General features: G+C 38.2%; 1 protein-coding gene across 1 annotated transcript in view; it reads left to right on the forward strand.

Moving 5' to 3' along the window:
• Nucleotides 1-26,608, forward strand: part of SMIM14 (small integral membrane protein 14) — a 43,378-nt gene extending 16,770 nt beyond the window's left edge. The window contains exons 2-5 of the mRNA XM_060778425.2: nucleotides 154-272; nucleotides 7,873-7,921; nucleotides 20,050-20,198; nucleotides 21,579-26,608. Of these exons, the coding sequence (XP_060634408.1) occupies nucleotides 198-272; nucleotides 7,873-7,921; nucleotides 20,050-20,198; nucleotides 21,579-21,611 (306 nt within the window). The 5' untranslated portion in view covers nucleotides 154-197 and the 3' untranslated portion in view covers nucleotides 21,612-26,608. The remainder of the gene's footprint in view (nucleotides 1-153; nucleotides 273-7,872; nucleotides 7,922-20,049; nucleotides 20,199-21,578) is intronic.
• Nucleotides 26,609-26,970: the final 362 nt, after the last annotated feature.

Here is a 26,970-nt window from a genome sequence, read left to right on the forward strand (position 1 = left end):
ATTCGGTGTCATCAACAACTTGACTGGTCCTTGTGGGAGGTATGGCCATTTCTGTATTATAGACTATATATGCAAATCACCTAAGACTGAATGCAAAGTGACAACTTTTGCAAAAAAAAATGAGATTCACATATATAATTTTCTCTTTTCTAGGCCTTTGCTGTCAAGATCCAGTTGTGGAGACCCTCTGAACAACCATGGCAGAAGGCGGATTCGATCCCTGTGAATGTATTTGTTCACATGAGCATGCCATGAGGAGACTCATCAATTTGGTGAGGACAATTGAGAGGGGCATTTTCTGTGTTTTGAGTATTATATGTATGCTTCTTTCAGATCTGAGTTTCACAAAATAAGGATTTTTTGTTTAATCTTCTTGGCCTCATGTAAGCTGCTCCGAGTCCCCGTTGGGGAGATGGTGGCGGAATATAAATAAAGATGATTATGATTATGATTATGATTATTATTATTATTTATTCTTTCCTTCAAATTCCCATTACATACCATTTGCAAGGTGGCTGCCTGACAACATCTTTGAGCCACCCTGCTGCAAAATCTCTTATGGCGCTATATATGTTATTCATAGTATATGGGTATGCAGCGTTACGTGAGAAGCCTTCCTCCTGAGCGTTGACAGTTATTTTCATTGTTTCCAGAGAATCTCTGAAATGTGTGGCCCTGTAGGTTTCTGAATGTCAACATCCACCATTCCTCTATATTGCTATCCCAGCAAGAGCTGGTGAGAAGTGTAGTCCTAACAAAACCTGCAGAGCCACATATTCTTCATTCTTGTGCCATAGCCGATTGAACCACCCACATATCTGCAAAACGTTCTCTCTCTGTGTGTGTGTCCCACTCCCATGGGCATTTCAACATTGGAAAAGGGAGCACGCAGTCTTTAAACTTGAGTTATGGAAGAGCCATATGAAACAGATGAGGTAATAGTGGAAATGCAGCCCAAAATAGATAAAGAATAATTGAATCATTGAGTTGGAAGAGACCTCATGGGCTATCTAGTCCAACCTTCTGTCAAGAAGCAGGAAAATTGCATTCAAAGCACCCCTGACAGATGGCCATCCAGCCTCTTGTTTAAAAGCTTCCAAAGAAGGAGCATCCACCACACTCCGGGGCAGAGAGTTCCACTGCTGAACATCTCTCACAGTTAGGAAGTTCTTCCTCATGTTCAGGTGGAATATCCTTTCCTGTAGTTTGGTGCCATTGTTGCATGTCCTAGTCTCCAGGGCAGCAAAAAACAAGCCTGCTCCCTCCTCCCTATGACTGACTTCACCTCACATCTTGATACATGGCCCTCATCATGTCTCCTTTCAGCCTTCTCTTCTGCAGGCTAAACATTCCCAGTTCTTTAAGCCACTCCTCATAGGGCTTGTTCTCAAGACCCTCATCTGGACACCTTCCAGCTTGTCAACATCTTCCTTCAATTGTGGTGCCTAGGAATGGACACAGTATTCCAGGTGTGGTCTGACCAAGGCAGAACAGAGGGATAGCATGACTTCCCTCAATCTAGAAACTAAACTCTTATTTATGCAGACCAAAATCCCATTGGCTTTTTTAGCTGCCTCATTGTTGGCTCATGTTTAACTTGTCCACGGAGGACCATTGCTTCAGTACTGGTGGTCTTTGCTTCTTCTAGCATGCTGACATTTGTCTGCCTGTCTTTCCAAGAGATTTGCAGGATTTTCTGGAGACAACGCTGATGGAATCGTTCCAGGAGTTGCATGTGACGTCTGTAGGCAGTCCACGTTTTGCAGGCATATAGCAGGGTTGGGAGGACAATAGATTTATAAACAAGCACCTTGATATCCCTACAGATGTCCTGGTTCTCCAACACTTGGTGCTTCATTCAGAAAAATGCTGCACTTGGAGAGTTCAGGCAGTGGATTGTCACCTTGTCGTGGTGAGGGGGCTTGCGTGTTGCAATGAACCTGCGGGCACAACGACTAGAGTCATGCACTCCCAGGAGTGGCCTAAGCAGAGGTTCCAGACCAAGCACAATCTGAAGAACCGAAGACCTCAATGGCGGAACAGGCGGAGGATAACATGGTACATGTTACAATGGCTGCAAAGGCGGAAAAAGGCTGCAACAGATTGAGAAGCCACCGTCATCGTGTTAACCATGCCACTTGATGGGACCTTACTCTGTGAGAACTGTGTGTTGACCGGCTGTGCACCAACCTCCACAATCCAATAATGAGCTGTCATCTAAATGAGAATCCCGCCTGCCGTGGAGACTGGACATTGAATTATTCATTTTCCATTTGCAGTTTCCCAAGTTATTTCTGACATGATAAAAGAAAAGGGCCTACTCCATACATGAAGTATGTATGTAATGGGGAAAAGAAATCTCTAGAGAGTTTTTTTTTTTAAAAAAAAGATATTTCGCTATTGATTCTTAACTTGCTCATGTTGGCATTGCCCTCTTTTGGTAAGAAATAGAAATTGCAAGGTCCATGTTTACACCACTTTAGAAAGGAATTGTGAAATCCAGTTTCAGGGTATTACGATTTTAGCTAGAATCGCTCAATGGTTTGTTTCCAGTATGTCTTGAACATAGACCACACTATTTGCTAGATCTATACATTTGTTTGTTATTCCTAATGCAATAACTATAGGTGCTGGTTTTTGAAAATTCAAGGATAGTGGTAGAGATGGAAATTAGTTCCTTCAGGCTCTATAAACTACTAGCTGTGCCTTGCCACGTGTTGCTGTGGCCCAGTCTGGTGATCTGGAAAATAAAGTAATGAGAAAGTGTTAGTTTCTAATATATGTAATGTCTTTATGCTTGTGGGTAAACAGTATTTCTTATTGTTTCTTTGTCAGTGTTGATATAGAGATTGTCTGATTTGCCTACTCTGGAACATGCAACATATAATTGTCCTTTAGGGGTGCCTTTCAAGTCCTTTAGGGGTTGGACTGGATGGCCTTAAGGCAGCATTTCTCAACCTGGGGGTCAGGACCTCTGGTTGACTGTAGGTGAACTATAAATCCCAGTAACTACAACTCAGAAATGTCAAGGTCTATTTCCCCCAAACTCCATTTGTGTTCGTATTTGGATATATGGAATATTAGTGCCAAGTTTGACCTAGATCCTTCATTTCTTGAGTCCTCAGTGCTCTCTGGATGTAGGTGAAGTACAACTCCAAAACTCAAGGTCAATGCCCACCAAACCCTTCTAGTGTTTTCTGTTGGTCATGGGAGTTCTGTGTGCCAGGTTTGGATCAATTCCATCACTGGTGGAGTTCAGAATGCTCTTTGATTGTAGGTGAACTATAAATACCAGCAACTACAACTCCCTAATGACAAAATCATTTTTTTTTAGTGATGGTCACTCCTTGGGTTAGTAAGTTGGTCACTCCTTGGCCTAATTTGGTGGCAATTCATCCAACGGTTTTTGAGTTAGGATGTCACTCAAAACAAACAGAGATATTGTTGTTCATTCATTCAGTCGTTTCCGACTCTTCGTGACCTCATGGACCAGTCCATGCCAGAGCTCCCTGTTGGCTGTCACCACCTCCAGCTCCTTCAAGGTCAATCCAGTCACTTCATAGATGCCATCCATTCATCTTGCCCTTGGTCGGCCCCTCTTTTTGCTTCCATTTTCCCCAGCATAACTGTCTTCTCTAAGCTTTATTTCCTGCCTGCATTCTGCGTCTGCAGTAATCTCTGCACCTAGAAATACAAAGTTTGTCACTGCCTCCACGTTTTCTCCCTCTATTTGCCAGTTATCAATCATTCTTGCCATAATCTTGGTTTTATGGTTTTATATATATATAGATTGCAAGTGGTATCCCTTATCCAGAATTTCTAATTCTTGTCTACATGGGTGGCAAAGATAGTGACACCTTTGCTTTCTGGTGTTTCAATGCACACCACTTGTTTCATGCACGGAATTATTAAAAATATTATATAAAATTATCTTCTTATACTTATGTGTATAAGATCCATGTGAAGCATAAATGAATTTATCTTCTCCAAAATATCTAAAACCCAAAACGCTTGGTCCCAAGCATTTTGGATAAGGGATACTCAACCTGTACCTCTTTTTTGTAAATAGACTTTTGCAATATCCTTTTCCTGAGTTATTTACTGGGGTCGATTTGATTAATTATGTTGAGAAGTCATACAGAGTTTTGATTTGATTTAATCACCAGTTTTTGCAAATTTCTTAAATGTCCAGATCCTACAAATGATACATCAAGGCAAGGACTGAGCTTCTTTATGCTGATGGGTTTATTCTTAACATTTTAGAATGCTCAACCAGTTAGATGGCTCAGCCTACTTGCCAGAATGCATCCCCCAGCATCCTTACCCCTTTGCTAGGCAAGCTAGGGATGATGGGAGCTACAGCCCAAGAAGAAAACTGAGCTGTTTGAACAGTTAGGAGGGCTGCTAAGTGCTTGTGGGGCTGATGTAGTCGGCCAGAACCAAATGCAGGAGAGCAGTCAAGCTACTAGAGACCTATATCACCTGGGTGTGGTTAGAACCTGAGGGACAGAGAAAGTACTGCTTTGTGGTTCAGTCTGATGATAGAACCAGCCTACAACTGTAAAACTAACAATTATGCAGGAAATAAAGGGTACATAAACAAGTAAATAGAAATAAAATTTAAATATTTTTTTAAAAACAATGTATGTTGGCTTTAAGATTTACTTGTAATTTGCATTTTAATGGTAACTTTTACAAGCAGATGAAACCTTTCTTTAAAAAATTATTCTAGGCCTTTGAAAAATAACTAGTAAATATCAACATCTATCTATCTGGTTTCTAATGATGACCTGCCCAGCAGACGTGTTAACCTGTTGTTACAAAAACTTTAAAAACAGCAACCCAGTGATTCCAGCTGTGAAAGCCTTCGACAACACATTTAAAAAAGTACTTTAAAGATGAATAAATCATATCGAGTCTGGATCACAGCTAGAAATGGACAACTTTTAAAGAATAACTATGAATTAGTTTGGAAGAAGGTCCAAAGGGATCTGCAGAACTGGGACCGGCTGAAACTATCCCTCCTGGGTAGAATATCCTTGATAAAAATGAATGTATTACCAAAACTTATGTTCTTGTTCCAGAATATACCGATAATAAGAAGTCAAACTCTGTTCAAACAGTGGAAGAAAGATTTAATGAAATTCGTCTGGAAAGGAAAAAGACCAAGAATTAACTATATGAATTTAATAGATAAGAAAACAAGAGGAGGATTGGGATTTCCCGATCTGAAGACCTACCATGAGGCCTGCGCACTGTCCTGGATTAGGGATTGGATGACTTTAGACAAAGAGAAGTGCCTAAATCTAGAAGGTTATGATTTAAGAGTGGGATGGCACGCGTATATATGGTATAACAGAGAGATGAAGGAGAAAAATTTCGGTAATCATTTCGTGCGAGCCTCCCTACTACGGACATGGATGAGGTACAAAGCTCTTTTCTATAAAACAATACCATTATGGATTTCAGCAATGGAAGCGCATCAAAGAAGACTACTAGGATGGAGGACATGGCCAAGATACAAGGATATATTGGTGAAGGGGACAATAGAGATGAAATCATTTGAACAATTAAAGACTTTATTTAGCAATATAACTTGGTTAAATTACCTACAAATTAAAGACTATTTTAAACAAGATCAAAAAACAGGTTTTGATTGGAACGAGAATATATGGGATAGAATACTAAAAACACAAAGGAAAACGGTTACAATATTATACAATAAATTGCTCCAGTGGATGACAGAAACAGAACAGGTGAAAACCTCTATGATTAAATGGGCGGAAAATATAAGAAGGTCCATCCACTTTGGGGAATGGGAAAGGATGTGGAATAAAAAATTGAAATACACATATGCTATGGACTTAAAAGAAAATTGGTATAAAATGTTTTATAGGTGGTATTTGACTCCGAGTAGACTGAGCCATAGGTATCAAAATGTATCAGATAAATGCTGGAAATGTAGTGAGCAAGTAGGCACCTTTTACCACATGTGGTGGACATGTAAAGAAACAACAAAGTTCTGGTCTATTATTCATGAGGAGTTACAAAAAATATTAAAGAAAAGCTTTAAGAAGAAACCTGAATATTATCTTCTGGGATTTACAGATGATGACTGTAAATTGGATGAGAATGAAGATAAATTATTTACCTATTGCACAACGGCGGCTAGGATGGTTTTTGCCAAATACTGGAAGAATGGTGAGGTTCCGAGTATTGAAGACTGGTGGAAGAAAATTAAAGAAATAAGAGACATGGACGAACTAACTTTTTTGTTGAGAAGAAATGAAGGAAGAGTTTTGAGGAGGACAGATTGGTCCCTGATATATGATTATGAAAAGAAAGCTGAAAAAACAATGGGATGAGAATAGATATTAAGGTGAAGAAATATCTTGAAAAGATCCTGAGGTTGGAGTGGAAGTCATTTTAGAATAGTTTGAGTAGTTGTATTGTATGTATTAGATGGTAGTTAGATATGGTGGGTTTCTGTGTTTTTTTTTTGTGTGTACCTCTCCCTTTCCTACTGTTCTATCTTCTTGTTTTTTGTTCCCCCTCTTTCCATGTGTGGATTGTGAAAAACTTAATAAAAATCATTTCAAAAAAAAAAAAAAAGATGAATAAATCATATTATAGAGTAGCTTTCATGGACTACAGCGTTCTGCGTCTGATGCATGATGTGTAACCTCATCTGAAAAACAATTTGATAAATTGGGTGGGTAAGTAAATGCCTGTAGGACTATAATCACTAGGGTCAGTGATAATGATCTTAAATTGTAGCCATTAACTAACAACATTTAACATGGACACCTTTGTATAGGTGAGATTATTTAACACATACAGCGTAATAAAAAGTTTTGAGTAAATTCAAGCCACAGGAGATAGATATTAATCTCTTTATGAATTTTTGTTTAGTACAGTTTTCACTGGGATCTGCCTTTGAAGATCTGTTGTTCACAAATGGCTAGCTTGAGGTCATTTATTACACAACGTAACAATATATATATATTTTCTTGTTGTCTTGGTTTTTAGGCCTCTTCCTGGGGTTGTTTTGGGCACTGATTCAGAAAATTGAATTGGATAGACCGCATCAACTCTAGTTTCCTAGATATGGTTGTCATGGTTTTCTATGAGTGAGCAGTTGGTATATGTCATATGTTCTGTATCTCAAAAACTAGAGCTGATAGGGGAAAACTGGTGCCATTTTTGGAATTGTCTGGTCAAATATACCCAGAAACAGGTCTGACATTAGTGGCATCCAAATGTGTGTTGGCCAGTGTTAATTTGCTCAGAAACTGGCATGTTTTTTCTGTGTAGAATGCAGCAGGGTATTGCTGACAAATTGTGTCATATGGTGATTGTAAGTGACATGTTGACATTTACTTCTACCTGTGCAAAATTCAAGACTTCAATCCAGTTAATAATCCTCACTAAATGAGACTCATTGATGGAACTGTTGATATATTAAATTCCCATTGATTAATGTGTCAATTCTAACTGAAACAAACAAGCAAATTTAGGGGCCCAAAGAGTTGATTCAGAAGTATAGTTTAGACATATTAGAATCATACCATTAATGTAATAAATTGATTTCTTAATGGTTGAGTCTGTGGAGATATTCTAATTTTAGACATTCACAAGACTATCCCAACCTGGACATTCCACAGATATATAAACCCCATTTTCCTAGTTTCCAACAGACCTCACAAACTCTGAGGATGCCTCCCATAGATGCAGGCGAAATATCAGGAGAGAATGCTTCTGGAACATGGCCATACAGCCCAAAAAACGTACAACAACCCACTGTCCAACAAACTTCAGGGATCGTCAAGTCTCATCTTCCTAACCAAGTTTTGTCATTTTTCTTCATTTCAGTTACGACAATCGCAGTCGTATTGCACAGACACGGAATGTCTTCAAGAATGTGAGTATCCCAGGATAATGGCTACTAAGTAAAGCAATCAGATCTTGTCTTTTTAAGTTACGTTACACACAAACCTTTTGCCTATGCATGTCCCTCCTGCACTCTACTTTTCCAACAAAGAAAAGAGAATTGGAGAATCAGCATGTGACTCAGAAACATGTTTTAAGAAATATCAAGGATCCATCAGGGGTGCAAGTGTGTTTGCAACCAATTAGAGCAAAGATCCCCAAATTAAGGCCTGTGGGCCAGATGCTGATGGCCCCCCTCTATAGGACATCTTTTCAGATATTTAAATATGACTATCATACCCCCTCCAAACTAAAAAGTGTTGGCAATTTGCAGTTGAAGTGTGAGTTTTAATCTATAGTTATGTATAATTATAGATAGGTGTTTAAATGGGTAAGTATAACTGGGGGGATGGTAGCCAGCTTAGCTCACTTTGAGCTGGGTTGCCATGGAAAAAATGGCAGAGCCACTTGGTAGGACAGCCATTTTAAAAGAGTTAGTCTGTAGTCAGCGAACTACAGGGAAGGCCGATTCTGTTGTGTGTTGAGAACCAGTAAGGTAGTCTGTAGTCTAAGAACTACAGGGAAAGGCTGATTCTAATGTGTTGAGAATCAGGAAGGTTTTGGCTTTTAGCCTGTGTAGTTTAGATAGGTCAAGTTGACTTATTTAGGTTAGTAGTTAGTGTATGAGTAGAAAGGGTGAGAGAACCCTAATAAGAATCTTTACTGCAACAGAAATAACATAAGGAAAGAACAAGCTTGTACCTGAAGTAATCTGTCAAGAAAAGAAACACATTTAGAAGGAAAATCAGTTTAAAACCTGTTTTGTGGAAGGAATAGTCCTCTTAAGAGTTGTTTTATGAAATGGTATAAATGTAACCCCTGAAGATGTGTGCCTCTAAAAGCTAAGAAACATTGAAACCATCAAGCCTCTTCTATACTTCAATAAATTTGTTACAGTTTCTTCTAAAGCCAAGTCTCTGTTACAAATACTTTCAAGTTCAGCCACGCTACACATTGAAGAAAGACCAATTCAATATTACAAGCTATTAATCGTGTTATCAATTTAGTAACTCCCTACAAAGTGGTGGCTCCTTTACAAACGTTTACAAACTGGTGCCTTCTTTACAAATTGGTGGCCTTTTCACAGCGGTAATGAAGAACATCAAAGGTTTTTCTTGGATGTTGCATTGATATTCCGTTTGGGGACACACACACCTGAGTTTACTAATAAAGCCTGGTGTTTCTGAATCCTCATTGTGTGCCTGCTTTATATCTTTCTTCCACTTTTGAAAAGGGGTTTATATATCAGATGATTAAGGATAAATCAATAAAGAATCTTATAGTACCCTTCCTTGTGTTTCTGTTGTTTTTCCATGAGTTATGATGTCATCAGGTTGGCTGTGATTAAAAGAAAACAGGCACAGATGATGAATCTTGCAACACCTTTAAAATTCACCAATAGTTTATCACGAGTTTTCATGAATATCTAGTTACTTCTTTAGATGCTCAGATAAGGGTCCATGCTCCCATTTTTCTGTTTTTTTAAATTATATTTTTATTAATCTAACCCATTTATAATTTGATCGCAATGGGAAGGTGAAACTTCCAAGTGTGCAAGTTAACTAGAGTCCCTTTGCTCCCTCTAGCTTCTCAAAACAGGATAAGAAAAATAATATATTATATCTCAGCAAGTCAAGATCATTTGTCTATCTAGACTAGTATTAACTTTGACTGGCAGCTACTCTTCGATGTTTCAGGACGGATTCTTTTCCCCTAAGACAACCTGGAAACCTGTGATATTATTTGATATTATATTATCCGCCCAAGGAGGCCTTTTTACCCAATTAGTACATTTTGCTTTAGGTTCCTAATCCCAATCTTAGGACCTCATTCCATTTGGGGCAGAAAGTGGAGGGAATCATTTCCCTCCACTTTCTGTAGAATTTTCACATAACATTTCATGTCTTTCTGTTTTTAAGAAAACTGGATAATTTGTTCACCCCATCACATGTGATGGACTCTGTTTGTTTCTAGACAAATCCTCCATTTACTGAGCTATTACGTGGTTTTATTTTTATCGTGTCAGAAGCAAATTGAGGGTACATTGTACTGTATTTAAAAACACAAACAAAATTTAAAAACTTGGCATTATACTAAATGTCCTTTGACCAGTAGCCAGCCTATTGGAGAGCCTCTGCTGTTGCTATAAGAAGGTCCTCCATTGTGCATGTGGCAGGGCTTGGGCTGCATCTCATGCTGGCCAATATCTGAACAGGGGATGGGCTGGAAATGTCATTGCCTTAGTCCTTCCATTATTGGCTACTACTTCTTGGCAGATGACTGGTGTGCAATACCGACTAAACAGTATAATTTCTCCAATGATGTGGGGTGTAGACATCCTGTGATAATGCTGCATGTCTCATTAAGAGCCACATCCACTGTTTTAACGTGGTGAGATGTGTTCCACACTGGGCATGCATGTTCCACAGCAGAGTAGCAAAACACAAGGGCAGATGTCTTCACTGTGTCTGGTTGTGATCCCCAGGTTCACACGGTGTAGTCTCTGGCCATACCAATTTCTTTTTTTTTTTTTTATAAAAAAAAAAAAAAAGAAACCGCCCAATTGCAGATGTCTGAAATCAAAATTAAAGTCCTATGAAATCCTGGTTACTGCTTCTCGGACTTTAAACAAACCAGGTATTTTTTTAAGGGGGAAAAGAAACAGTAACATGTTATGTTCAAATTGGAAAATCCCTAATCTGCCAAAAGGAAAAAAATATAGGTACAGTGAAGTAGCAATATATCAAAATTGTGTATTTCCTTAAGAAAAAAAAATTAAAAATTGTTGTTAAAGTTGCATGTGAGATGATCTATAGTAGGGGTCCTCAAACTAAGGCCCCGGGGGCCAGATACGGCCCTTCAAAGTCATTTACCCGGCCCTCACTCAGGGTCAACCTAAGTCTGAAACGACTTGAAAGCACACCACCACCACAACAACAACAATCCTATCTCATCAGCCAAAAGCAGGCGCACACTTCCCATTGAAATACTCATAACTTTATATTTGTTAAAATTGTTCTTCATTTTAATTGTTGTATTTTTAAGTGGTTTTTTTTTTCACTACAGATAAGATATGTGCAGTGTGCATAGAAATTCATTCTTTCTTTTTTTTCAAATTATAATCCGGCCCTCCAACAGTTTGAGGGACTGTGACCTGGTACTCTGTTTAAAAAGTTTGAGGACCCCTGATCAATAGTAACAAAAGGAGCATCAAGGTAAATTTCAAGAAGTCTCACAAGCACACCCATACTTTCACGTAACTAAAACAATTCCAGCAGTTCCCATCCCACCTTAAAATAAATGGCTTTAGCCATTTGTATGCAAATGAGGTGCTCTGGAGTCTATTGCTCCCCAACTCCAAAAACCTCTATTTCCCCACATTACAGACATTTTAAAGATAGAATCCCACGGGCAACAGGCAAAGGTACTATTATGTCATTTTATGGGTTCTGTGGGACTCCGTTGTTAAAGTGATTTTAAAGTATGTAGAAATGGGGGGAAATCAGCGCATGATGAGGTCCCTAATTAGCCCTACCTTGAGACTACAAATAATATCTTTAGAATGCAAACTTGCAACAGTGATATTTTACCTGTAATGTTATTTTGAAGCAAGAACCCAACTTGGCAGTTGGAAAATGCTGATTTTATCCCTTATTCACTATGTGCTAGTATTTTCATTTCTCTTCTAGGGCTTCCTGATAGCTCAATGAAGAATTGAGATCAACATTTGGAATTCAGTATACTCCATCCACTCTAGCAACACAATAATTTAATGTTAAAGTGGAAATGGGTGATTGATTTTATTTCTAACTAGATCCATTGGATCCCAATTGCAGGCTGACACTATTTTTGAAAAGACTGTGTAAGATCTGGGACAAGTCCAGTCAATGGACTGCATGTAGCATCCAAACCCCCACTTTTGCAGCCAGACAATTTTTTAAAAATCCAGAGAGCAAACAGTAATATCAGCTAAGAAGACCAAATATTTTGACAGGATAAGAAGTTTCTTATTAAGGATTAAATAATAATTGATGGGGATTTATCCTTCTTCTGGCCCCAAGCTTTCGATTCCCAAATAACTTGCTACATGTCTCTGGCCCTGCATTTTTATATTCAGTACTTTTGCTTCCTGTTTGACATCCAGCTGTTTTTGCTGAATACACCCGTCTTAGTTAAATATTGTGCAATAATGGCTGTAATTTTGGGTGGAGATTGGTTTAGGAAACAGAAGGGTTGTGGCCCAACTGAAGTCAGAATGACGTCTGTGTTCTCTTGCTAGAAACAAATGAGTCAGTCATTGCATTTCTGGCCCAAAAAGACTCTGTGGTTGTTTAAGTGATTGGGGGTTGCTTGGTTTTGTTTCCTGACAACATGAAGCAACAGTATTAAGAAAAATATGAAATTAACTCATTTGCTTCATGATAATCATGCAGTAGTAGTTCCTAATTTTTTCAATAATTTCAAAATGCATATCTATACAGATTGGAAAAGGATAGTCCATGGACTTCATGAGACAGGTGGAGAGAAAGCAGAGGAAAGCAGAGAAAAACTGCCTTACCCCATTCTCTAGCATCTTTCCCCATCTTCTGTGACGACCAGCTATTCCACATCCTTTCTGCATTCTTCCCTGTCATCTCCCCACTTTCTCCTGATTTCTTCAGTTTGAAGATGGTTTTCATGCTCTGTTTCCATGTGCTTAGCAAACGGAGCACCCATGTAGTCCCACTGGAATTGCCCTTATGTCTTGTGATGGCCTCCGTGGGACTCAATTTCCTAAGCATATAGCCCGAAGACCATCTGTTGAAGTACCGTGACTGAGTGGGGATTCAAATTCCAGAAAATCAAGGTTCAGGTTTCTGCTTTGCCATAAAATTGTACTCTCTCTGCCTCAGAGAAAGATAAATGTCAAACCCACTCTGAATAAATCTTGGCAAAAAAGCCCCATGAGCAGCTTCCCTTAGGATTGTCACAAGTTGGAAACAACATAAAGGAACATAGTCCTAAGCAGAAATGCGAGAGGTGGCTTCTTCTGTGACGGAGTAATTCTGTTATGTGTTAACCAGTTGTATCTCTTTAAATCACATGCCTCAAACGGAAACACAACAGAATTGCCTGAAGCTACATGAGAAACTGACTGAAAGTGGGCACAGCTCTAAAACCTTTAATACTTTTTTCACATAGAGCCAACTTGCAACCTTATCACAAAGGCCAGGCATCCCGCTTTTCCCATCCTTGCCAAAGAAAAGAAAGGCATCCCGCTTTTCCCATCCTTGGCCCTCACACAACTTTCTCACAGTTATACTTCCCCCATCACACATGGGAAGTATCACCTGAGCTGTGAGGATCTGTCCTGACTCCATTGGAGCCAGCACAACATGGGTAGGCTTCTGTGTTGGGAGGTAAGCATTGTACGATGCTTCTACACCACTTGTGGGAAGGGCATCCGCCAGAAGTCCAGCAATGTTGTGGGATGGGCAGCGTGCCTATCTGTCGCTGGACTGGTGGGGAAGTGTCCTAGGGTGCTTCCCAAGCCCTGTTTGATGAGGTGGCTGGTCTGGTTACCATAACTCAAAGGTTACTTGAAGGCACACAACAGTTGTTGTTGTTGTTGTTGCTATTCACTGATTTTTTTGTCTTAAGGAGACTCCAAGTGGTGAATCGAGGTTAAAAACAATACAATATGCAATTAAAAACCTAAAGACAACAATAAACGTTCTCACAGTACATTTATAGTCCTCTGAAGTCACACTTATGTACACTAGTCACACTGTGTGAAGCACCACACACATCAGTGGCACTATCTAAATCAGGCATGGGCAAACTAAGGCCCTGGGGCCAGATGTACCCCCCTGGGTGCTTACCCTCCTCATTTTCCCTGTCCTCTTGGCATAAGGATACGGCGTCCTGCTGCGTCCTCTTTGTTCTCTTTCAGCCCCAATTTCATTTTTTCCTCATTTCAAGCCTTAATCTTAACCTTTCCAATTCCAGAGAGGTAGTCACTTGCTCCTGACACTCTTCTAGTGATTCAGTAGTACCCTCTGCCCCTACTTCTCCCTCACCAACATTCTTTTTGCCTTTTGGTGGAGCCATGTTTGTGGTAGCTTCTGAGGTAAATCTTTGGCTTTGAATCACTGGATTTAAGGTGTTACTCGTATCCCGACGCTGCTCACCAAACCATCTTCCCTGTTCCCTTCCATCTTTTCCCACCTTCTGGGGTGGCCAGCCATCCCACATCCTTTCCCCGTCTTTCCTCCACTTTCTCAGGTATGGTGTTGGGTAACATCTGGCTCCTGAAGACAGACTTCTGGCTCTGTTTCCATGTGCTGTGGAAGTGGAGCCCCATGGAGTCCCAACGTAAGTGCCCTTATGTAATGTGAAGGCCTCCGTGAAGTCTCATGGAGCTCAGTTTCTGAAGCGCATGGAAACAGAACCAGAAGTCTGTCTTTTGAGGTCCTGGAAATGATGGCAGTTTCCAAAATCAAAACAAGTAAGATATAAATACAAATGTAGAAAAAACATTTTAGCGACTTTGGAGTAGCTTCATGTGAATACCTTTATAAATGTTTCTTAGAGGAAGGCAAAATGCTTGCTGTAGAGATTTTCTGTTATGCTCGCTGTAGAGGTTTTCAATGCTCCCCATTCTCTGCCAAAGACGCACATTGCAAATACATTTGCCCAGTGAGGCTGAAGATACCTTTCACAGTTTTACAAATAGCCTTTTCATTAAAAGGCATGTCAAACAGGATATGCCTGATTTGGGATGTGCAAATAATCAAGTAGTCTGCCCAAAGTGGCTTTGATTTTAGATAGCTTCACATACTGCCCTTGGAAAGAGTTTTGCAGGCTTCTCTTTAAAACGAAATGTTTTAATTCAATCTGCCAAGTTGCTTATCTTTTAACATTTCATATAAGTGTTTTAAGGAATTGTTTTAGCAGCAGCCCAGAAGTCTAAGTTTACCTTTTTGAATTTAATACTTAAAATCCTGATATATTGGAGATTCAGGTGAGCAAAACAATAGGGGTCGCATTTATTGGTGTATGAAACAATCATTGTTTTATCAAGTTTTCTTTCAAAGAACAGTGATAAATGCTTACAATTAGTTGATGTTTCTGACTGTCCTTGCTTCTTTTCAACATTAGATAACAAACTCTTCCTGAATGCTACCTTTTAATGTTCAGTCTAAACTGAATTAGTTTTGTCTACAGCTAGAAGATCAAATCGGATTCATAAACAAGTTGATCAGGTGGATAGTTAAAAGTGACAGCAAATTTTAATTGGGAAAACAGAATAACATGCCTGTTGAGGTCATCTTGGCTATGGTTTTAATTTGAAATGAAATTAAAATGAAAATATCCATGATGAAGTCTTGTTGTAGTTAGATTAATTAGATAGCATACTAAAGTCTAACATTATGCTGAAAATCTGAAATGTAAAAAAAGCTCTACTTTTCCTGATGCTGCTTTACAAACCATGAATTCTTCTAATCGATCTAGTTGAGAAGCTGAAAATATTGCCACATTTCAATCTCTGTGGAGTAAAGATCGAGCAAACACTAAAAGATAAGCAATATACTAAAATACTAAAAGATAAGCAATAGAGAAGTATGCTTTGCTAACAATTCATGTGAATGCTTGAATTTTTTGTCTCTTAAAGGCCTATTTTTGTCTCTTAAAGAGACTCCAAGCAGTGACTTATGTTAGCCGCCTTGAGTCCCTACAGGGAGGAAGGCAGAGTATAATTAAAGTTGAGGAGGAGGAGGAGGAGGAGGAGGAGGAGGAGGAAGCCCAATAATCCAGAGGAGTTGTCAAATCCCCCTTGGGAACTTTCTAGGCTTTACTAAATTTTCAGCTTTTTGAAAGCTATACTGAACTTAGTTCTACTTACTTCTTGCATGAGAAGGTGCTTCAGGCTCTCATGTCTTCATCACGCATGCCAAGGTAAAATAGTTTGCTATTTTAGCTTTCAGAAAAATGCAAATCAGGTTCAATGAATTGATTTTATTATTACGGTCACTGAGCAGGAGTGTAAAACTTTAAAACATTAAAAACAGAGTTATTTAGTGTTACCATTAAGGCAAGAAGTTAATTAATGCAGACTTAATGAAGAACCAGATAAAATACTTGTTCTTTAATTAAGTCATAAACTGTAGCATTAACTAATATTACTTGTATATTTACATATTGATTAATACATATTTTAGTGTTACTGTGTTTTGCATTCATATCTGGCCATACATACCATGCTATATGCTTTTACCACCATCACAGCACTCTTGATTTCATAAGTAGATTTTGTATTTTATGTTTTCAAAATACGATTCCACTCTTAACATTCCATTTTGCTGGCAAGTAAAGGACCCAGGAAGAAGAAAAAGAAGTAGAAGAGAAAGCTGAGAGCATTGGTCTGATGGGGTATTGCCAAATGACACCATAGAGTCTGTGGTCTAGACTTTTGGGGAGGAACAGAGATGAAATAACTAACACCAGCCAGCTTAAAGCAATTAAAAAGGAAGCGGGAATGAAGTAGACAGCATCTAACAAATAGTCATCTTTCTTATGAATTGGTTCAGTGATTCATGTGTTTGTGAGGTGACTCACAGTCCAAGCAGTAGAACAGCTACTGTTCTCTTGCCGGACTCCCTTCATTATGAATGTGCTTTGACCACCCCAACAAAGCCACAAGAACTGCTATGGGGTGGAACGGAGTCAAGTCTAAATCGTGATTGGTGAAGCCTCATGGCCTATACCTACTCAAAGGGCCCAGCAGGAAGGAAAGGCGTGCAAGCAGTATCTTATCTGTGCCATATTGGTTTAAAGTCACTACAGTGGACTAACCATTGTAGTGAATTAGAAAATAGCTGGGGCAAGAATTTCTTAAAGACTGAATTCCTCACTGTGCTTGAGGAGCTCCTTGCAGAGATTTGTAAGATTAAATACTTCCTCTGTGATTTCATCTGTGCAAATAGGCTTTCATTATGTGTGTTCATATTACCATGACAACTGATGAACTAGGCTGATCCTTGGCTATATAGCTTGGTGGAACCTGCAACAACCACAACAACTACTACTACTACTACTACTACTCTGTGGCCCAAATGATTCACTGGAACTTATGTCACAAGTACCACCTACCAGCAATTGGTGGGATCATAAACCTGCAACGGTAGTGGAAAATGAACACGCAAAAATACTGTGGGACTTTTAAAACCAGACTGACAAAGTTTTGGAACACAATACGCCCCACATCACGATTGTGGAAAAGAGAAAAAATTTGGATTATTGATGTCGCCATACCAGGTGACAGTCGCATTGAGGAAAAACAACAGGAAAAACTCAGCCGTTATCAGGACCTCAAAATCAAAAGGCTCTGGCATGAACCAGTACTGGTGGTCCCAGTGATCATCGGCACACTGAGTGCCATGCCAAAAGATCTCAGCCAGCATTTGGAAACAATAAACACTGACAAAATCATGATCTGTCAACTGCAAAAGGCCACCTTACTTGGATCTTCATGCATCATTCGAAAATACATCACACAGTCCTAGATGGTTGGGAAGCGCTCGACTAGTGATTTTGTTATACAAAATTCAGCATATAGATCTCGTTTGCTGTGACATACTGTGTTTTGTGTCAGAATAATAATAATAATAATAATAATAATAATACAGCAAGTTATTAAAGTCAGCTTGGCAGGAAAATAAGCCAACCTGGAAGTTATATAGAAACTGTTTCAAAGGTTCATGATATAAAAGTTAACTGTAACTATACTAAGGAAAACTGAGAAGAAGAAGAAACTACTGTGTAATCAACTAAGATTTGTGTGCCTGAGAATCCTTAAATAAACATTTCCTCGTTCAATTTCTTATAACAAAGACTTGTGTCCAGTTTCTGAGGTGAAGATTTACTTCACGGAAGATGGCTGAAGATATTTTGAAACAGGTTTCAGAATATGGTATTCGGTTACACGTTTTAAAGCGTTTCAGACAAAGTCATTTAAGAGTCAAACTTCTCCCAGACAAGCTTCCCATACAAGCCTATCTCTCTCAAGCCTCAGCCACACACCACCAACACTATCATATTCTTCACCCAAGCGATACGCTAAGTGTAAATTTGTCTCCCAAATTACACTTTCACCCTCAGTTCCACTGACTAACACTTAGGCACAGTTTTGCCCTTTATTTACTTCTCCCACTGAAGACACAAAATATTATTGGGAATTCCTTTCCCCTAGCTCACAAGCTAGTTACTAATTCAACACTGGTTCATTTAACCCTCTGAATCCAAGACTGAAGACTTAAACTACTTTGTCTAGCTCTCACATAGCTAGAAGCCACCTTCTTTTGGCTCCTTCAGCCAAAGACTGGCTAACTTTTTAAAATGTCCGCTCTCCTCCTGTTGGCAGTTAGCCCTTTGGCTCCTGCTCTCTGCTAAACTAGATACATTTCTACAGCAAACTTGGTTACTAAGGCAATGCATCAACACAGCAGCTGCCCCTTAAGCAGACCTGTGCTTACAAATATACTGACCTTAATAAGTGTATTCAAAACTCATATTATAAATAGATATTTCATTACAAGTAACTTGTGGGAAGCATCTGTTGCTGTGTTGCTAAACATGGATTTATTTTGTTCCATTGTCACTTCTGTTGAAATTGATTTTGCAGGTTTTAAGAGAACATAAAACCTGTTTACCTAGTGTAAATCGTCAGATGAACATTATGAACAGCAATGCTTATTCCAAAACATCTTTAACTGAAATAAAATTGTCTTTCTTCAGTTTAATTTCAGTTCTACTTTTAAACTACGTGATTTTTACCTACCCTGGTTGGCAATTAGAATATAAGGATGGCTCTTTCCTGCAGACTGAGAAAGTAATTTGTGCAAACTAAATAAGATATACACTTTCATCACTATTTATATCTGCATATTTTGTCAGTACATTTTGCGTATCAAGGTGTACATCTTGAATATATAGGGAAATGGGGTTGGCTGCTCAAAGGGTTTGATGAGCTAAATCATGAGAAAGTAGGTATAAACTCAACAAAGATATCTTAAGATCTGGCTTTTGGAGACACCTGGATCCAAAAGTTTAATTTCCGAAAATAAATAGCAATATTTTACCCATCTCCAGTTCTAAAGCTGGAAGACTGCCATGTATCTTCACACTTTCTAGAATGAAACTAAGTTCAAGTAGAACCAGGTTGTGTAACTGTTTCCCGATGTCAAGTGGAAAATTGGATAATTGAGTACTAGCCAACATTTCAAAAAAGGAGTTCTTGCATATTCAAAGCTAACGTGTCAAAAAGTGTGCCATTTTTATGTGTGTGTGTGTGTGTGTTTATTTTTATGTCTTGGAAAGCAGATAAACATTACATTTTTCCCCAGCTATCTGAAGCAAAATAGCAGAACAACATGTGAATCTATTAACTAAAGTCCTCAGCTAGGATCTTGTCTTACCTGTACATAACATGCATTATAAGGACATGGAGGAAGGCATTCTTATTGGGAACTATACCCCACCTTATTGGGAACTATACCTCACCTTTTGTGATTTATCAAAGTGAGAGGCCGAGCATTTTCATTTGGGCGCTTTTAAAAAAAGGTCTGTTAAACAGATTTAAGTTCTTTTACTTCGCTGACATATAAGCATTTTATCTTTCAAGTGTTTTAATCTTACCTTCTTCATTTTGCAGTGAATTTGAATGTCTTTGTAGGATAGCTTCCTCATTTCCAGAAGGGAGAAGAAGCCATACACCATTACTTCTATCTCCTAACAGATCTAAACTTACATGACCATCTAGAACAGTGGTTCTCAACCTGTGGCCCCCCAGGTGTTTTGCTCTACAAATCCCAGACAGTTTACCAACTGTTAGGATTTTTGGGAGTTGAAGGCCAAAACATCTGAGGACCCACAGGCTGAGAACCACTGATTTAGGAGTTCCTCCTTAGCCTTCCCAGCGTAGTTTGCAGTTGCATTCTTGTAATTTGTTCACATATGCCATTTGAGAGGCGTGATCTAGTTTCTGCACCATCTTTAATTCAATTTGTCTTTTCTTTCCAGTGCCAGGACCAAATCCATCAGCTGATAATGACATAAGTATTACAATGATAATGATGGGTTGGTTGGTTCTGGCATTTGTCTTGTTTTTGATGAGACCTGCGAACCTAAGAAGATCTTTCACAGCTGAAAAGCCATCCAGCCCACATAATGTGAGTGCTGTTTTCAATTGCTTTATCTGAACTGTGTGTCAAAAACCTTTTTATTGATTGTACTATGCAGGTCTATTATCATTCTTTCTTATGTTTGTATCCATTCTAATATTGCACATAAAATCACTCATGATGGAATTGGAATGATCATATTTGAAACATTTTGAAGCAAGTTGCAGAAGTTTCAACAGAAGTCAATATAGCAATTAGACAAAGTACCCCCCTCTCCATTGTACAGCAATACTTGAATGCTCATTAAAATGTTTGAGGCAAATTTTCAAAATATAGTATACTTCTAGAGCAGTGGTTCCCAACCTGTGGTGTGTGGACAACCGTGGTCTGCAATAACTAAAGTATGGTCTGCGGCCTCACTGTTACTATATAGTTGCAACGCGAGTGAGTTATCTTGTGAAACTCTCTTATAGTGCCTAGGCTTATTAAATATGGTTTTCTGTGAGGGAGCAGATGGTGACTATGGATGACATATGTTCTATATCAGAAACTAGAGCAGATGTGGTCTATCCAATGCAGTTTTCTGAAGCAGCACCCCAAATTACCAAACCGAATCTAAAGTTGACTTTTGGTACTAATGTTGGAGAGTGGTTCCTGGTCAAAGCGGTCCCTAGTCAAATGGTCCCTGGTTAAAAAAAAAGTGGGAACCACCGTTCTAGTGCTATGGGGAAAGGTTGATTGCTTTAAATTAGGATTTTAAGAGAAAGAAAGGAAATACAAAGAGCTCTACTAGAGTACTGACAATAGTTCTTTAAATGTCAGTGACATTTAAAGCTAATGTCACTGATACTGGGATACTGGATAACTCCAGATCTGACCCAAATTGATGACTGAAACTCTAGCCAATAGCAGTCTGGAAGATCTACCTTGTTAACTAAGCACTAATAGAAATCTTGATATTAATGATATTTAGAATAATGGGCTCTGCTAATCTAGAAGTCCCATTGTTTCCTATCAGAGAGATTGCTAGGAGTCATCTCTTTTTCCCTTCCAGGCATGAATGCCTCATTCCGCATTCTCATCACATGGGTAGAGAACACACAGTTGTTTCACAGTTCAAGCTTTGAGTTTATTATTTATTTACTTACTTACTTACTTACTTACTTACTATATTTGTATACCGCCCTTCTCAGCCCTCAGGTGACTAAGGGCGCTTTACAGAGACAACGATTCGATGCCCAAGAACATCATAAAGCATTTAAAACATGAATACATAGTATAAAACCAAACAAAAATAATAAAAATATAAGCCATTCATCCACAGAAACAAACTAGAAAAAGCGCCAGAGGATTTTTACTGTTAAAACTGCTTTTCCTATGTACATATATCTTCCCTCTGTTCTAATTCGTTGCATTTTCTTTCCACAGGAGCGAGAACCACCAGCTCCACCTGTGGACTAGAACATACAGACAAAGCGCAACAGCTATAACTTTGCACGACCAAAAGAACGAAAGTGACCGGACTACTCCTGAATTCAATAACAATACTGTTATGTTTCATACATTTAAAATTATTTTCCTTTTTCTACTTTCATTCTTAGAACAAATAACACATATTGAAGGTGTCATACAACTGCAGTAATACTTGAGAGAATAATAAAAAACAGTTATTTCCCTCCAATTCATTCAAATTACAACAATATGCACAACTCACAAGCAGTTTAATCTTTTAATTTTTGTACACTCTGTTCAGTGGGGTTGTTCACAGAAATTTCCAGTGGATTGGTGTCACCTGGATTTCCATGAAGCACAATCCATGTTGCTGCTTTCAATTTATTCTCTTTCTACTAACCATAGTTGTTTCTGGCACCTAAAAATTCATCTGCTATTAATTTGTGTTATTCAGTGTAAATCATTCTCTAACACAAGGCCAAATTCAATCTATATAAATAAAAATGTAATGTTTGTTTGTGGGATTAACAGAACACAAAAACCACTGGACGAATTGACACCAAAGTTGGACACGATACACCTAACAACCCAATGTATGTCCTTCACTCAAAAAAATTGATTTTGTCATTTGTGAGTTGTAGTTGCTGGGATTTATAGTTCACTTACAATCACAGAGCATTCAGAACCCCACCACTGATAGAATGGGGCCAAACCTCCCACACAGAACCCCCATGTGGGCCACAGCAATGCATGGCAGGGGGTGGCTAGTTTCTCATAGGGAGGCAGAATCACCTGTCTCCTGAAAGACAACCAAAGTCTGAATGACTAATTTCTAAATTAGTAATACTGATGTGGTCCTGCGTATCTCTCAGTAATGTATATAGCAATCTAAATCTACCTTTAAACATATTTTTTGTGGATGTAGAGCAGTGGTTCTCAACCTGGGGTCTTCAGATGTTTTTGACCTTCAACTCCCAGAAATCCTAACAGCTGGTAAACTAGCTGGGATTTCTGGGAGTTGTAGGCCAGAAACATCTAGGGACCCCAGATCAAGAACCACTGATGTAGAGCAATGGTGTTTATGAGGAATTGTCCTTCTTATACGGACTTCCCTGTTCACTTTAGTGGAGCATGGTATGTATAAAAGCATACGTACACTTGCAGCATTCTTCTTTCACAGTAGTTTAGAAAGCATTGTAAACGGGAAGCAATCTGTGCATTTTAGGATGTGCATAGAAATTTGGCTAAGGAGATGCCAATATTATTTATTATAATATAGGGGAGGAAAATCAATTAACAGACTGAGCAGTCTCCTTACATTTTGAAATCAGTTCTCATTTTCTGTATCTTTAAGTATAGTGCCACCCTTTTCATATGAGTAAGTGAATTATTTGTAGCCCAGTCCTCCTTTGCCAACAAATATATGCTTAGGATAGCATTTATCAGTCAGTGGACTCACGCAATATTGTAAGCTATTACCTTATGTGACCACTGATAAATTCTAATGGCCAGTATCCTTTTTTTAAAAAATTAGTAAATATGTTTACCTAAAGATTTGCATATTTTTCTAGAATGTTCTGTTTCTGTTTGATAACATGACTCCATTGTATATTATTTATTCAATTGCTAACATTTTCATACTCTTAGGAATTGCTATGCCTCTAGGGCAAAAGTCCAGCTGTCATTTCTTTTATGAATAGCAATCATCAACTAATGTTGTGCATTTATAAAAACTTCCATCTGTTCACAAAACAAAACAGATTGGCATATTTAGTAGCTGTTTGAATAGAAAATTCTAATCTATGCATTGTACTTCACATTAATTATATTCCAGTGTTCACCACCACCAAAACAACATAAGAGAGAAAGGTCAATTTGTGAGCGCACCCTAAGATTTTTGTTAATGGATGAATAGGCAGTTACAAAGCAAGTGTTGTTTCAGTTTATAAAGTTTATAATAAAAATGCTGGATTAGAATTTTAAGAAATCAGAATTGTAAAGGGCACTCTGCATATTTTTTTAAATGATGTCATAGACTGAGTTGGTAAAGACTGTTTGGATTACAGATGTGTTCAAACTGTTTTGAGTGCTCTTCTATGGAAAATGTCTCTTGTTTCAAACAAATGTAGCATTTATATAGATGTCTTCATTGAACTTTAGTGCCTGCTTTGGTAGTTGACATTTCAAGAGTGTCCCCTGCCCACACATGCTGAATTAAAAAATGATACCTCATTGCAAGCTGAAGTGGCACAATCCAGATTTCTGAAGTCTCATTGTAAAACAGATATAAGGCTGACAGGATTCTTAATTTGGTTGCAAACTGAAATGTGGGATTTGCCATTTCCATTCTTGTGCATTGTTCCTTTTGCCTCTATTCTTGAAATAACCACCAGCAGCACATAGAATAGCTTTGATGATATGCTTTGTATCAATATTTGACTTTGTGTACTGTTGGCTTAATTGCTAGAAAGGAAAGTTTTATTATGTACTGATCAATTTAAGAATGTCATGCATTCTGTAGCTTCTTATTGGGAAATTATGCTGAACTGGGCTTATTGTATATATAAGGCCTCTGTCTTACTGACCCAAGGAAGTAACATTTGATCACTTTGAAAAACTGAATTAATCTTTTTTATTTTTTCCTGAAATATTTCAAGCTTTTTCCTGGCATTATATCAGTCTACCAAGACTATTTAAAGCAGTTTTAATGGCTCAGCTGTACAGAATAGTTTTAACAGGTTTTTTCATCCTTGTATACAGCAAGAACCTTAGAACAAGGCTTCTGAACAAAACTATTTTTGTCATCTTCCCATCTTGTTATGGGAGAAGCCATGACAATTAAACCGGATTTCTAGATTTAAAGCCTAATTTAAGCATATTTAAGAGGTCTGCTGAAAGTTGGTTTTGATTTTCCACTCAACCTCTAAGTGGCAGAAGTTTGGACTAGATGGCCCTTGTGGTCTCTTCCACGTTTCTATGAAAATACTCTGCTAAGAGTCAAAAGACCTTGGCTAAACGTGGTGGACGATGGTGGTGTGGCTATATATGACCCAGTTTTCTTTCATCAACCCAATCAGTTCAGTATCATAACCCAGGCCCCTTCCACACAGCTGAATAAACTCCACATTTTCTGCTTTGAACTGGAATATATGGCAGTTCAGTGCAGTTCAGAGCAAATATTGTGGGATTTTCTGCATTGATATTCCGGGTTATATGGCTGTGTAGAAGGGCCCCCAGTCCTCAGCAGACCAACATATACTTAACTCTGGAACCAACCCATTCTGCTTTACAAAAGAATAAGCATAATTATAACTAAGTTTCCAAAGTAGGTCATGTGAATTGGCAGGGCAAGAGTAGGATAAAATAAATTCCTGAAAGCTGAATTCAGACTAAGTAAAATAATGACTGGAGGGGATGTCTTCATTTATATTAGACCAGGGACAATCCCAGCTCCTGTCTACAATGTGAACTCGAGGCAAATTTGTTCAAAACTGCTAGCTTTAGAGAATTTACTTCACCATTGATTATCTTTTTTTATTGCAAATCCCAGAATCCTTCAGTCCAAGTTTCCAAGTCCTGCATGGAAATGTGTTCAGGGGAATGTTCCTAAATTGAGAGTGAGTGCTAGCTCATTGTTGCTCTCCCTTCTTGTGCATATTCAGGGAAGATCAGCATTACAGCCGTTGAGTTAAGGCCCCTTCTACACTGTCATATAATCGAGATTATCAATCAGATAATCCACTTTATCTGCTTTGAACTGGGTTATATGAGTCTACACTGCCATATAATCCAGTTCAAAGCAAGTAACCTGGATTTCACACGGCCCTATATCTCTATATTCCAGAATATCAAGGCAGAAGATCCCACAATATTTGCTTTGAACTGGGATATCTGAGTCCACATTGACATATATTCCAGTTCAAAGCAGAAAATCTGGGATTTTATTCAGCTGTGTGGAAGGGGCCCAGGAGTTACCACAATAGTTTGAAACCTATCTTAAGAATTATTATTATTGACTTTATTTATACCTTGCTTTTCCCCTGGAATGGGACTCAAGGCAGTTTCTATATTACAATACAACACAGTTAAACCATACAAAAGCTCAACTAACTAAAACATTTAAAAGCAATTAAATCATTAATATGCAGTTTGAAAGGATAAGTATACAGTTAACAATGATGCAAATCAATTTAAAATATTTTCGAGAACACCATAAAATAGTTCAGTACCTTCTTAAATCAAAAGGCTGTGAAGGAAGCAAATTATCTATTTAAAATAAGGGCTGAAATAATCCAGAAAGACACGCACATTCCATTTTCCTAATGTTCCAATTAGTATGTATACAGTATAGTCCGGTAGTAAGAGCCCACCCCTTCTGCAATTTTCAATATCACTTAATTAGACTTTGTGTCCAAAGAGCCATGGGATTACAATTTAGTTTCCCTTATTTTAGACTTTAAAGATTTGGTGCTCAGCCAATAATTTATAATATAGACATTAGCTTGTAACTTTAAAAAAATCTGCTTTAAATCCAGAGTTTGGAAAATTACTTTTAAAAAAGAATTGATGATAAGTCAGAGAAACTGTAGAGAGATACTCCTTTTTACTTATGTATGGAAATACTAATTTACTAACATTTCTTCGAGTCCTGATCAAATTAGCCTTCTGCAAATGTTCTTTTGAAAATCATGGATGAACCAATTCAGCTATCTTTGATATTTATCTTTGATATTTAAATATCTTTGATATTTAGGTGCCAAAATGAAGACTCGCATTCAGAGTATCAGCAAATCACTTTGCCTTAGTATCAAATAGTTAGTTTTTGTTGCAAAATGATGGATTATAGTGAAAATTGATGGCTCAAATCATCTGAATCATGCCAAACAAAAATCATATCTATGCCATTTCGGTTTTTCTGTTACTCTTTTAATAAGATTTGTTTTGGGATAATGGGCTTGTACTATGCACTTTTTACTGATCTAAATAAACAGCAACCATTAGTAATATTCTAAATGTCTGAATTTTATATATGTTGAGGTTTTGAAGGGAGGGGGATTAATTTGACTTGCCGACATTATTTACACTTTTATTCTGTTAACCTTTCACTGTTATGGCTGTACTTTCTATGGCCCCTTCCACACGTTGTTGTTGTTCATTCATTCAGTTGTTTCCGACTCTTCGTGACTTCATGGACCAGTCCATGCCAGAACTCCCTATTGGTCATCACCCCAGCTCCTTCAAGGTCAGTTCAGTCACTTCAAGGATAGCATCCATCCATCTTGCCCTTGGTCGACCCCTCTTCCTTTTTCCTTCCATTTTCCCCAGAATAATTGTCTTCTCTAAGCTTTCCTTTCTTCTCATGATGTGG

Source organism: Anolis sagrei, chromosome 5 (genome assembly GCF_037176765.1).
Source record: "Anolis sagrei isolate rAnoSag1 chromosome 5, rAnoSag1.mat, whole genome shotgun sequence".
NCBI lineage: Eukaryota > Metazoa > Chordata > Lepidosauria > Squamata > Dactyloidae > Anolis > Anolis sagrei.